Below are 15,296 nucleotides of genomic sequence, written 5' to 3' on the forward strand. Positions count from 1 at the left end.
CGACCGCTGCATCGGTCCAAAGTGCATCACAGACCACCTCAGCGACCGCTGCATCGGGCCAAAGTGCATCACAGACCACCTCACCGACCGCTGCATCGGGCCAACGTGCATCACAGACCACCTCAGCGACCGCTGCATCGGGCCAACGTGCATCACAGACCACCTCAGCGACCGCTGCATCGGGCCAAAGTGCATCACAGACCACCTCACCGACCGCTGCATCGGGCCAACGTGCATCACAGACCACCTCACCGACCGCTGCATCGGGCCAATGTGCATCACAGACCACCTCAGCGACCGCTGCATCAGACCAAAGTGCATCACAGACCACCTCAGCAACCGCCACACCAGGCCAAAGCACAGCACAGACCACCTCAGCGACCGCTGCATCGGGCCAAAGTGCATCACAGACCACCTCAGCGACCGCTGCATCGGACCAACGTGCATCACAGACCACCTCAGCGACCGCTGCATCGGACCAAAGTGCATCACAGACCACCTCAGCGACCGCTGCATCGGACCAACGTGCATCACAGACCACCTCAGCGACCGCTGCATCGGACCAAAGTGCATCACAGACCACCTCAGCAACCGCCACACCAGGCCAAAGCACAGCACAGACCACCTCAGCGACCGCTGCATCGGGCCAACGTGCATCACAGACCACCTCAGCGACCGCTGCATCGGTCCAAAGTGCATCACAGACCACCTCAGCGACCGCTGCATCGGGCCAAAGTGCATCACAGACCACCTCACCGACCGCTGCATCGGGCCAACGTGCATCACAGACCACCTCACCGACCGCTGCATCGGGCCAACGTGCATCACAGACCACCTCACCGACCGCTGCATCGGGCCAACGTGCATCACAGACCACCTCAGCGACCGCTGCATCAGACCAAAGTGCATCACAGACCACCTCAGCAACCGCCACACCAGGCCAAAGCACAGCACAGACCACCTCAGCGACCGCTGCATCGGACCAACGTGCATCACAGACCACCTCAGCGACCGCTGCATCGGACCAAAGTGCATCACAGACCACCTCAGCAACCGCCACACCAGGCCAAAGCACAGCACAGACCACCTCAGCGACCGCTGCATCGGGCCAACGTGCATCACAGACCACCTCAGCGACCGCTGCATCGGTCCAAAGTGCATCACAGACCACCTCAGCGACCGCTGCATCGGTCCAAAGTGCATCACAGACCACCTCAGCGACCGCTGCATCGGGCCAAAGTTCATCACAGACCACCTCACCGACCGCTGCATCGGGCCAACGTGCATCACAGACCACCTCAGCGACCGCTGCATCGGTCCAAAGTGCATCACAGACCACCTCACCGACCGCTGCATCGGGCCAACGTGCATCACAGACCACCTCAGCGACCGCTGCATCGGGCCAACGTGCATCACAGACCACCTCAGCGACCGCTGCATCGGACCAAAGTGCATCACAGACTACCTCAGCAACCGCCACACCAGGCCAAAGCACAGCACAGACCACCTCAGCGACCGCTGCATCGGGCCAACGTGCATCACAGACCACCTCAGCGACCGCTGCATCGGTCCAAAGTGCATCACAGACCACCTCAGCGACCGCTGCATCGGTCCAAAGTGCATCACAGACCACCTCAGCGACCGCTGCATCGGGCCAAAGTTCATCACAGACCACCTCAGCGACCGCTGCATCGGTCCAAAGTGCATCACAGACCACCTCAGCGACCGCTGCATCGGGCCAAAGTTCATCACAGACCACCTCACCGACCGCTGCATCGGGCCAACGTGCATCACAGACCACCTCACCGACCGCTGCATCGGGCCAACGTGCATCACAGACCACCTCAGCGACCGCTGCATCGGTCCAAAGTGCATCACAGACCACCTCAGCGACCGCTGCATCGGTCCAAAGTGCATCACAGACCACCTCAGCGACCGCTGCATCGGGCCAAAGTGCATCGCAGACCACCTCAGCGACCGCTGCATCGGACCAACGTGCATCACAGACCACCTCAGCGACCGCTGCATCGGGCCAACGTGCATCACAGACCACCTCAGCGACCGCTGCATCGGACCAAAGTGCATCACAGACCACCTCAGCGACCGCTGCATCGGGCCAAAGTGCATCACAGACCACCTCACCGACCGCTGCATCGGGCCAACGTGCATCACAGACCACCTCACCGACCGCTGCATCGGGCCAACGTGCATCACAGACCACCTCACCGACCGCTGCATCGGGCCAACGTGCATCACAGACCACCTCAGCGACCGCTGCATCGGGCCAACGTGCATCACAGACCACCTCAGCGACCGCTGCATCGGACCAAAGTGCATCACAGACCACCTCAGCAACCGCCACACCAGGCCAAAGCACAGCACAGACCACCTCAGCGACCGCTGCATCGGGCCAACGTGCATCACAGACCACCTCAGCGACCGCTGCATCGGTCCAAAGTGCATCACAGACCACCTCAGCGACCGCTGCATCGGGCCAAAGTTCATCACAGACCACCTCACCGACCGCTGCATCGGGCCAACGTGCATCACAGACCACCTCAGCGACCGCTGCATCGGTCCAAAGTGCATCACAGACCACCTCAGCGACCGCTGCATCGGTCCAAAGTGCATCACAGACCACCTCAGCGACCGCTGCATCGGGCCAAAGTGCATCGCAGACCACCTCAGCGACCGCTGCATCGGACCAACGTGCATCACAGACCACCTCAGCGACCGCTGCATCGGGCCAACGTGCATCACAGACCACCTCAGCGACCGCTGCATCGGACCAAAGTGCATCACAGACCACCTCAGCGACCGCTGCATCGGGCCAAAGTGCATCACAGACCACCTCACCGACCGCTGCATCGGGCCAACGTGCATCACAGACCACCTCACCGACCGCTGCATCGGGCCAACGTGCATCACAGACCACCTCACCGACCGCTGCATCGGGCCAACGTGCATCACAGACCACCTCAGCGACCGCTGCATCGGGCCAACGTGCATCACAGACCACCTCAGCGACCGCTGCATCGGGCCAACGTGCATCACAGACCACCTCAGCGACCGCTGCATCGGACCAAAGTGCATCACAGACCACCTCAGCAACCGCCACACCAGGCCAAAGCACAGCACAGACCACCTCAGCGACCGCTGCATCGGGCCAACGTGCATCACAGACCACCTCAGCGACCGCTGCATCGGGCCAACGTGCATCACAGACCACCTCAGCGACCGCTGCATCGGGCCAACGTGCATCACAGACCACCTCAGCGACCGCTGCATCGGGCCAAAGTGCTTCACAGACCACCTCAGCAACCGCCACACCAGGCCAAAGCACAGCACAGACCACCTCAGCGACCGCTGCATCGGGCCAACGTGCATCACAGACCACCTCGGCGACCGCTGCATCGGTCCAAAGTGCATCACAGACCACCTCAGCGACCGCTGCATCGGGCCAAAGTTCATCACAGACCACCTCACCGACCGCTGCATCGGGCCAACGTGCATCACAGACCACCTCAGCGACCGCTGCATCGGACCAAAGTGCATCACAGACCACCTCAGCAACCGCTGCACCAGGCCAAAGCACAGCACAGACCACCTCAGCGACCGCTGCATCGGGCCAACGTGCATCACAGACCACCTCAGCGACCGCTGCATCGGTCCAAAGTGCATCACAGACCATCTCAGCGACCGCTGCATCGGGCCAAAGTGCATCACAGACCACCTCACCGACCGCTGCATCGGGCCAACGTACATCACAGACCATCTCAGCGACCGCTGCATCGGGCCAACGTGCATCACAGACCACCTCAGCGACCGCTGCATCGGACCAAAGTGCATCACAGACCACCTCAGCGACCGCTGCATCGGGCCAAAGTGCATCACAGACCACCTCACCGACCGCTGCATCGGGCCAACGTGCATCACAGACCACCTCAGCGACCGCTGCATCGGTCCAAAGTGCATCACAGACCATCTCAGCGACCGCTGCATCGGGCCAACGTGCATCACAGACCACCTCAGCGACCGCTGCATCGGGCCAACGTGCATCACAGACCACCTCAGCGACCGCTGCATCGGGCCAACGTGCATCACAGACCACCTCAGCGACCGCTGCATCGGGCCAAAGTGCATCACAGACCACCTCACCGACCGCTGCATCGGGCCAAAGTGCATCACAGACCACCTCAGCAACCGCCACACCAGGCCAAAGCACAGCACAGACCACCTCAGCGACCGCCACACCAGGCCAAAGCACAGCACAGACCACCTCAGCGACCGCTGCATCGGGCCAAAGTGCATCACAGACCACCTCAGCGACCGCTGCATCGGACCAAAGTGCATCACAGACCACCTCAGCAACCGCCACACCAGGCCAAAGCACAGCACAGACCACCTCAGCGACCGCTGCATCGGACCAAAGTGCATCACAGACCACCTCAGCAACCGCCACACCAGGCCAAAGCACAGCACAGACCACCTCAGCGACCCCTGCATCGGGCCAACGTGCATCACAGACCACCTCAGCGACCGCTGCATCGGGCCAAAGTGCATCACAGACCACCTCAGCAACCGCCACACCAGGCCAAAGCACAGCACAGACCACCTCAGCGACCGCTGCATCGGGCCAACGTGCATCACAGACCACCTCAGCGACCGCTGCATCGGACCAAAGTGCATCACAGACCACCTCAGCAACCGCCACACCAGGCCAAAGCACAGCACAGACCACCTCAGCGACCGCTGCATCGGTCCAAAGTGCATCACAGACCACCTCAGCGACCCCTGCCTCGGGCCAACGTGCATCACAGACCACCTCAGCGACCGCTGCATCGGGCCAAAGTGCATCACAGACCACCTCAGCAACCGCCACACCAGGCCAAAGCACAGCACAGACCACCTCAGCGACCGCCGCATCGGTCCAAAGTGCATCACAGACCACCTCAGCGACCGCTGCATCGGGCCAACGTGCATCACAGACCACCTCAGCGACCGCTGCATCGGGCCAACGTGCATCACAGACCACCTCAGCGACCGCTGCATCGGGCCAACGTGCATCACAGACCACCTCAGCGACCGCTGCATCGGACCAAAGTGCATCACAGACCACCTCAGCAACCGCCACACCAGGCCAAAGCACAGCACAGACCACCTCAGCGACCGCTGCATCGGGCCAACGTGCATCACAGACCACCTCAGCGACCGCTGCATCGGGCCAACGTGCATCACAGACCACCTCAGCGACCGCTGCATCGGACCAAAGTGCATCACAGACCACCTCAGCAACCGCCACACCAGGCCAAAGCACAGCACAGACCACCTCAGCGACCGCTGCATCGGGCCAACGTGCATCACAGACCACCTCAGCAACCGCCACACCAGGCCAAAGCACAGCACAGACCACCTCAGCGACCGCTGCATCGGTCCAAAGTGCATCACAGACCACCTCAGCGACCGCTGCATCGGTCCAAAGTGCATCACAGACCACCTCAGCGACCGCTGCATCGGGCCAAAGTGCATCACAGACCACCTCACCGACCGCTGCATCGGGCCAACGTGCATCACAGACCACCTCAGCGACCGCTGCATCGGTCCAAAGTGCATCACAGACCACCTCAGCGACCGCTGCATCGGTCCAAAGTGCATCACAGACCACCTCAGCGACCGCTGCATCGGGCCAAAGTGCATCACAGACCACCTCAGCGACCGCTGCATCGGGCCAAAGTGCATCACAGACCACCTCACCGACCGCTGCATCGGGCCAACGTGCATCACAGACCACCTCACCGACCGCTGCATCGGGCCAACGTGCATCACAGACCACCTCACCGACCGCTGCATCGGGCCAACGTGCATCACAGACCACCTCAGCGACCGCTGCATCGGGCCAACGTGCATCACAGACCACCTCAGCGACCGCTGCATCGGACCAAAGTGCATCACAGACCACCTCAGCAACCGCCACACCAGGCCAAAGCACAGCACAGACCACCTCAGCGACCGCTGCATCGGGCCAACGTGCATCACAGACCACCTCAGCGACCGCTGCATCGGGCCAACGTGCATCACAGACCACCTCAGCGACCGCTGCATCGGGCCAACGTGCATCACAGACCACCTCAGCGACCGCTGCATCGGGCCAAAGTGCTTCACAGACCACCTCAGCAACCGCCACACCAGGCCAAAGCACAGCACAGACCACCTCAGCGACCGCTGCATCGGGCCAACGTGCATCACAGACCACCTCAGCGACCGCTGCATCGGTCCAAAGTGCATCACAGACCACCTCAGCGACCGCTGCATCGGGCCAAAGTTCATCACAGACCACCTCACCGACCGCTGCATCGGGCCAACGTGCATCACAGACCACCTCAGCGACCGCTGCATCGGACCAAAGTGCATCACAGACCACCTCAGCAACCGCTGCATCGGGCCAAAGCACAGCACAGACCACCTCAGCGACCGCTGCATCGGGCCAACGTGCATCACAGACCACCTCAGCGACCGCTGCATCGGTCCAAAGTGCATCACAGACCATCTCAGCGACCGCTGCATCGGGCCAAAGTGCATCACAGACCACCTCACCGACCGCTGCATCGGGCCAACGTACATCACAGACCATCTCAGCGACCGCTGCATCGGGCCAAAGTGCATCACAGACCACCTCACCGACCGCTGCATCGGGCCAACGTGCATCACAGACCACCTCAGCGACCGCTGCATCGGACCAAAGTGCATCACAGACCACCTCAGCGACCGCTGCATCGGGCCAAAGTGCATCACAGACCACCTCACCGACCGCTGCATCGGGCCAACGTGCATCACAGACCACCTCAGCGACCGCTGCATCGGTCCAAAGTGCATCACAGACCATCTCAGCGACCGCTGCATCGGGCCAAAGTGCATCACAGACCACCTCACCGACCGCTGCATCGGGCCAACGTACATCACAGACCATCTCAGCGACCGCTGCATCGGGCCAAAGTGCATCACAGACCACCTCACCGACCGCTGCATCGGGCCAACGTGCATCACAGACCACCTCAGCGACCGCTGCATCGGACCAAAGTGCATCACAGACCACCTCAGCAACCGCCACACCAGGCCAAAGCACAGCACAGACCACCTCAGCGACCGCTGCATCGGTCCAAAGTGCATCACAGACCACCTCAGCGACCGCTGCATCGGGCCAAAGTGCATCACAGACCACCTCAGCGACCGCTGCATCGGGCCAACGTGCATCACAGACCACCTCAGCGACCGCTGCATCGGGCCAACGTGCATCACAGACCACCTCAGCGACCGCTGCATCGGGCCAACGTGCATCACAGACCACCTCAGCGACCGCTGCATCGGACCAAAGTGCATCACAGACCACCTCAGCAACCGCCACACCAGGCCAAAGCACAGCACAGACCACCTCAGCGACCGCTGCATCGGACCAAAGTGCATCACAGACCACCTCAGCAACCGCCACACCAGGCCAAAGCACAGCACAGACCACCTCAGCGACCCCTGCATCGGGCCAACGTGCATCACAGACCACCTCAGCGACCGCTGCATCGGGCCAAAGTGCATCACAGACCACCTCAGCAACCGCCACACCAGGCCAAAGCACAGCACAGACCACCTCAGCGACCCCTGCATCGGGCCAACGTGCATCACAGACCACCTCAGCGACCGCTGCATCGGGCCAAAGTGCATCACAGACCAACCTCAGCAACCGCCACACCAGGCCAAAGCACAGCACAGACCACCTCAGCGACCGCTGCATCGGGCCAACGTGCATCACAGACCACCTCAGCGACCGCTGCATCGGACCAAAGTGCATCACAGACCACCTCAGCAACCGCCACACCAGGCCAAAGCACAGCACAGACCACCTCAGCGACCGCTGCATCGGTCCAAAGTGCATCACAGACCACCTCAGCGACCCCTGCATCGGGCCAACGTGCATCACAGACCACCTCAGCGACCGCTGCATCGGGCCAAAGTGCATCACAGACCACCTCAGCAACCGCCACACCAGGCCAAAGCACAGCACAGACCACCTCAGCGACCGCTGCATCGGTCCAAAGTGCATCACAGACCACCTCAGCGACCGCTGCATCGGGCCAACGTGCATCACAGACCACCTCAGCGACCGCTGCATCGGGCCAACGTGCATCACAGACCACCTCAGCGACCGCTGCATCGGGCCAACGTGCATCACAGACCACCTCAGCGACCGCTGCATCGGACCAAAGTGCATCACAGACCACCTCAGCAACCGCCACACCAGGCCAAAGCACAGCACAGACCACCTCAGCGACCGCTGCATCGGGCCAACGTGCATCACAGACCACCTCAGCGACCGCTGCATCGGGCCAACGTGCATCACAGACCACCTCAGCGACCGCTGCATCGGACCAAAGTGCATCACAGACCACCTCAGCAACCGCCACACCAGGCCAAAGCACAGCACAGACCACCTCAGCGACCGCTGCATCGGGCCAACGTGCATCACAGACCACCGCTGCATCGGTCCAAAGTGCATCACAGACCACCTCAGCGACCGCTGCATCGGGCCAAAGTGCATCACAGACCACCTCAGCGACCGCTGCATCGGGCCAAAGTGCATCACAGACCACCTCACCGACCGCTGCATCGGGCCAACGTACATCACAGACCACCTCAGCGACCGCTGCATCGGACCAAAGTGCATCACAGACCACCTCAGCAACCGCCACACCAGGCCAAAGCACAGCACAGACCAGCAGCCCCATCCTTCTGGCTCCAACAGTCAAACCTCCATCTCCTGGGGAAGGAGCCCTGGGTCTTCAGTTCAGTCTCAACCAGATATTCACTCCAGATCTCTCTGACCAGACATCAATAGGGTTCAAGAATCTGGCTGCCTCAGTAACATCAGAGGTTAGTTTTCATAATCCCTAAAACAGCCAAGGACACCAGGGGACCCATTTATCAATCATTTATCAATAATCTCAGAGGTTGGTAAACACAACGTATAACTGAGTTGGGATCAATACTTTTTATTCCAGTCAATTCAGGAAGACCCTGAATTATTTGTACAGTGGGGTTAACAAGTATTTGATCCACTGCTGATTTTGCAGGTTTTCCTACTTACAAAGCATGTAGAGGTCTGTAATTTTTATCATAGGTACACTTCAAATGTGAGAGACAGAATCTAAAACTAAAATCCTGAAAATCACATTGTATGATTTTTAAATAATTAATTTGCATTTTATTGCATGACATAAGTATTTGATCACCTACCAACCAGTAAGAATTCTGGCTCTCACAGACCTGTTCGTTTTTCTTTATGAAGCCCTCCTGTTCTCCACTCTTTACCTGTATTAAATGCACCTGTTTGAACTTGTTACCTGTATAAAAGACACCTGTCCACACACTCAATCAAACAGACTCCAACCTCTCCACAATGGCCAAGACCAGAGAGCTGTATAAAGACATCAGGAATAAAATTGTAGACCTGCACAAGGCTGGGATGGGCTACAGGACAATAGGCAAGCAGCTTGGTGAGAAGGCAACAACTGTTGGCGCAATTATTAGAAAATGGAAGAAGCTCAAGATAACGGTCAATCTCCCTCGGTCTGGGGCTCCATGCAAGATCTCACCTTGTGGGGCATCAATGATCATGAGGAAGGTGAGGGATCAGCCCAGAGCTACACAGCAGGACCTGGTCAATGACTTGAAGAGAGCTGGGACCACAGTCTCAAAGAAAACCATTAGTAAAACACTATGCCGTCATGGATTAAAATCCTGCAGCACACGCAAGGTCCCCCTGCTCAAGCCAGCGCATGTCCAGGCCCATCTGAAGTTTGCCAATGACCATCTGGATGATCCAGAGGAGGAATGGGAGAAGGTTATGTGGTCAGATGAGACAAAAATTTAGCATATTTGGTCTAAACCCCACTCGCCGTATTTGGAGGAAGAAGAAGGATGAGTACAACCCCAAGAACACCATCCCAACCGTGAAGCATGGAGGTGGAAACATCATTCTTGCTTTTCTGCAAAGGGGACAGGACGACTGCACCGTATTGAGGGGAGAATGGATGGGGCCATGTATCGCGAGATCTTGGCCAACAACCTCCTTCCCTCAGTAAGGGCATTGAAGATGGGTCGTGGCTGGGTCTTCCAGCATGACAACGACCCGAAACACACAGCCAGGGCAACTAAGGAGTGGCTCCGTAAAAAGTGTCTCAAGGTCCTGGAGTGGCCTAGCCAGTCTCCAGACCTGAACCCAATAGAAAATCTTTGGAGGGAGCTGAAAGTCCCTATTGCCCAGCGACAGCCCCGAAACCTGAAAGATCTTAATCACTCACAGTTTTTCTACTCACAGAAGAGTACCTATGATAATAATTACAGACTTCTACCTTCTTTGTAAGTGGGAAAACCTGCAAAATCGGCAGTGTATCAAATACTTGTTAACCCCACTGTATTGTCAATCAATGAGGAAACTGTAAAACAATTAGTAGAAACATCTTACAATACCTTTTTGAATTGCCTGCTTGAATTGACATGGAATAGTCCCAAATCCTGATATAATCCACCCCAGAGAGACTGATATGAGTGGCATCTTGATGTCAGATTCAGGAAGTCCAAACTTTTATTCAGTCAGGCGACTGCACTTTGACAAATACCTAGTACTGCTGACATTGTGTAAGCCTGATATTTGCATGAATAGATAAGACTCACCACCCAAGCAGTCCTGCTAGAATGTATGCCAGTGTATCTGCTGAGAATGACAAGTGAAACTCTTTCGTCATTAAGCGTTTTATGTGACATTTGGTCAACTTTGCACCATTGTATAGTAATCTTTCAATCCAATTCAGGTGAACAACGTTTACAGAAGGAAATTTGCATCATTCCTTCGTTCTCTTGTCAAGTCATTCAGGTAATGTATTAATTATTTAAATGTCATACTCCCCTCCTCAATATTTTGATATCCAGTTGTACCTAACACTCAGTATCATCAAAGGATTCTGGGATGCCTGCCTCTTAGGCATCGGTGAAACAATTCTGCCTTACCCTATTACACATCAGTCAGGCAGATCAGTGTTTGACGTCACACTCATTTGACTGACAATCCAAGTTAGCTTGTAGGCATCTGACCTGTCTGAGGGGGTCGCTAGAGCACAATGAGGTAATGCTTTTTCATTATGGATGGCCTCATCCCAGACACATGTAACCTTTGACTGTGGAGGACGGCTTCAGCATTAGACTTCTGCGCCACCTGGGAGGCTGAATTTTTTTATTCTGTACATACACTCTATGGTCAAAAGAATGTGGACACACCTACTTATTATTGAGTTCAGGTGTTTCAGCCACAAGTTTAGGTGTTTCAGCAACATCAGCACAAGAACTGTGCGTCGGGGAGCATCGCACAATGGGTTTCCATGGCCGAGCAGCTTTATGAAAGCCTCCCATCAACAAGTGCAATACCATGCGTTGGCTGGAGTGGTTCAAAGCAAGACACCACTGGACTCTGGACAAGTGGAAACGTGTTCTCTGGAGTAATGAATAATGCTTTTCACTAACTGGCAGTTTAATGGACAAATCTGGGTGTGGCGGATGCCAGGAAAACGTTACCTACCGGAATGCATAGTGCCTCCTGTAAAGTGCTGTGGAGGAGGGATAATGATCTGGGGCTGTTTCAGGGTTTGGGTTAGTCCCCTTAGTTCCAGTGAAGGGTCATCTTAATGCTATAGGATACAAAGTTAACAGATAACAATTGGGTGCTTCCAACTTTGTGGCAACAGTTTGGGGAAGGCCCTTTCCAGTTGCAGCATGACGTAAAGACATGGTTCGACAAGGTTTGTGTGGAGAAACTTGAGTGGCCTGCACAGAGCCCTGACCTCAACCCCACTGAACACCTTTAGGATGAATTGGAACAGCAATTGCAAGCCAAGCCTTCTCATCCAACATCAGTGCCTGACCTCACAAATGCTCTTGTGGCTGAATGGGCACAAATTCCCACAGAGACACTCGAAAATCTTATGGAAAGTGCCCATGGTTTTGGAATTGGATGTCCAAACTCATATAGGTGTGATGGTCGGGTGTCCACATACTTTGGCCATATAGTATATTTAATGATCATTTAAAAGTGACAAAATTATAGCAATGTTCCATTTCTGTTTATATGGTTGTGTATTGTCTATTTCACATTGTAAAGTAAAATGTATTGATAAGGATCTCAGAAGGTTTTCCATTTTCTTTTCACCTGTCTAGGAGTGGATCTGTAGTGACTGACATGACTCTGGTTTTTGCCAACCAAACATTGGTTCCCAGCACAGACGTGGCACTGGCAGCTTTTAGCAACAGTACCACCAATCTGACTATTGTACCAGGCAGCATCAATGTTGGTATGTATTGACCATCTAGGGTGGATTGGCGATATGGCATTTCAGGCTGGTCATTTTAGTTTTCGCCTGTCAGAATGTCTAAATTGTTGTTTTTTCAATGCAAAATGGGAACTCAAGAGGAGAATAAATGGGCCGGTGTGTTAGAAAAACCAGAAACGATTGTTGGTCAATGTCCGCCCTTGTTTACAGTCTTTATAAGATCACAATTCTTTACGAGCTAAGTCAACATTTGAGTAAATATATTTTTTAAAGCAATTTGACTTTCGTCAATTACTGAACCACATCACTGTTTTCTCACATTTTCACAAGAGAAAGCAAATTGTTTAATGTGCCTGTCTCAAATTTCTAAGAATACATTATGTATTTCTGTCTGATTCAGAATAAGCTGTTATAACTAAGCTATGATAACTAGGTCTAATACAAAATTCTCTCCAAAACCAGACAATAATACTATGTTAGATAATATTTGGCCACCTGGCAATTGGCTGGTGTGTTAGAAAAATGCCAGAGATGATGTCTAGTCCTGGTCCGTCCCTGCCACTATCTAGAAATGGAATAACACACCAACATATCAGCCCCTTCACATGTTACAACGCTACAAACAGAAAATTACAAAATGTAACAATCTTGTCATATAATTTATTAACCTTTCCATCAACAGCACCTGACAACACAACTGCTGCTCCAAATGCCAGTTCAACTGCTGCTCCACATGCCACTTCAAATGCTGCTCCAAATGTTAGTTCAACTGCTGCTCCAAATGTTAGTTCAACTGCTGCTCCAAATGCCAATTCAACTGCTGCTCCAAATGCCACTTCAAATGCTGCTCCAAATGCCACTTCAACTGCTGCTCCACATGCCACTTCAAATGCTGCTCCAAATGCTAGTTCAACTGTTGCTCCAAATGCCACTTCAACTGCTGCTCCAAATGCCACTTTAACACCAGCGGTCACCACCACCACTGCTCTTGCACCAAGTGACCCTCCATCTCCCAGTGAAGGATCTCTGAGTCTTCAGTTCAGTCTAAACCAGAACTTCACATCAGATCTCGCTGACCAGAATTCTCAAGGGTTCAAAACTCTGGCTACAAAAGTGGTTTCAGAGGTTTGTAATGAGATCAGCATTCCAGTCAATTCGGAAAGAAATGGAATTTGGTTTTATCATCTTTGTGAACAGACTGTAACATAATGTTCATGTTTTGTAATTGTTTGGTATTTTTCAATGCAGGTGAACAAGGTTTATTCAAAAACATTTGCATCGTTCCTTCGGTCCCTTGTCGAGTCATTCAGGTAAGTGCAGGAATTACTTTTTATTTATTTGCTATTTAATATTTTTACTGACAATTCCCCTTTTTATCCCCTCCCCAAATTTACAATATCCAATTGTACCTACAACCCTGTCTGGTGGAAGGAACTACAGTACCTATGATCTAAGGAGACTAGAAGATGTAGATATGTCTTCCGCATAGGCATCCCCATGTCACTGCTTTGGTACATTATGTACAGAGGAAGTCATTCAGTTCTGAATATGTAAAGTCACGCCGACTCGACAGAGCTTAGTACTGTCTTGAGGGTGCAATGAGCCAAGAAAACCCTCCTGTCGATGCCACCCTCCACACTGGGCGGAGCTTGGCCAAAATGCATTGCCTTATTGTAGTTCCCAGCCACACGTAAGCCACATACAGAGTCATGGCATGCACCTTGAGTGTGGTGGAGTGCTTTAGCAATACAGAGAAGCACATTATACTGCTGCACCATCTCAGAACCTGCATTCATGAACTCTGGCTGGCATTAACCTTTTTATTTTACTTAATGAAGGTAATTATTATAAATGTCTGTCTTTCTCCTGGGTAGAGCCTTATTGCTAAACGTTATACGTTATATATACACTATCTTCTTGCAATTAAAAGTCGTCATCTAAAATTAGAAATGGTTCTCAGTTGACTTGCCTGGTTAAACAACAGGTAATTATATAGGAGTTACATAATGGTAACATATGAAAGTGTCTCTAATATCTACAGGAATAGTGGAATGGTGCTGTTTCACTTTCACTCACTAATTATTTTGGGTGTATAAAAAAAACACTTCTTGCAAGCTGTTTGACTAAATATAAAAGTATCTTTGTTGGGATTAAACGTGTTGTTAATGTAAATGTGCACGAGGAGGGAGCAAATGAGGAACATCCCCTTTAAAAAAACATTTCTAAAAGTTGCCATTTCTGTGTTTTTAGGAGCGGTTCTGTAGTGACCAGAGTGGTTCTGGTCTTCACCAACACGTCTTCGGTTCCCAGCATAGCAGATGTCCAGGCATCTTCCAGTTCCATCACGCTGGACATTTTACCAAACAGCACCATTGTCTGTAAGTATTCACTAATACAATTTGGACGGGTGGGTTAGCCAGATAATGGTGGATTAGTGCGGCCGGCTAATGTGTCGCATCGGCTTCATATTCATCTTTTAATCTGGTTTCATATGCCTTGAGTGTACAGCAAAACGGTTGACATTACCGTCCTAACGGTGGTTGTCCAACAGGCAACGTGGCTAGGCCTCCAATTCATTTTAAATTGAGTCACATGATTGTGTGCGCAGGGCAGTTTGGGATACCAAGCAGTGCAAAGCAAGCATTGGAGGCGCTGAAAAATAGAGACACAAGCTATATTATGCAAATGTGAGATTAATTTTGCTTGCCGGCGGTGGGCAACAGCCAATCAGAAAAAGCATGTCTGGGTCATTTTCCACTGGTTCCCTTTACAAAAGTTCCTACCGTACAATCTTTCCTATAGCAACATGGACAAAAAATTTATCATTCGTATTATTGGTCAGGAATACTAGCAGTTTGCTATATCTCCTATAGAGCAATTTCGATTTTCATTAACCTAATTATCGGGTATCCTACCTGTGTGGATTGA

General features: G+C 53.5%; 1 protein-coding gene across 4 annotated transcripts in view; it reads left to right on the top strand.

The window, feature by feature from the left end:
• The window catches only part of LOC105008934 (mucin-1), a 101,493-nt gene that overhangs the window by 30,460 nt on the left and 55,737 nt on the right, over nt 1-15,296 (top strand). For 2 of the 4 annotated variants that reach the window (XM_034290996.1, XM_034290998.1), the window contains exons 5-7: nt 10,860-10,921; nt 12,256-12,389; nt 13,051-13,493. In XM_034290996.1, the coding sequence (XP_034146887.1) occupies nt 10,860-10,921; nt 12,256-12,389; nt 13,051-13,493 (639 nt within the window). Of the gene's footprint in view, nt 1-8,769; nt 8,920-10,859; nt 10,922-12,255; nt 12,390-13,050; nt 13,494-15,296 lie in introns of those variants that run through there. The other 2 variants (XM_034290997.1, XM_034290999.1) reach the window with 2 other exon arrangements.

Source organism: Esox lucius, chromosome 25, assembly GCF_011004845.1.
Source record: "Esox lucius isolate fEsoLuc1 chromosome 25, fEsoLuc1.pri, whole genome shotgun sequence".
NCBI classification, from domain to species: Eukaryota; Metazoa; Chordata; class Actinopteri; order Esociformes; family Esocidae; genus Esox; species Esox lucius.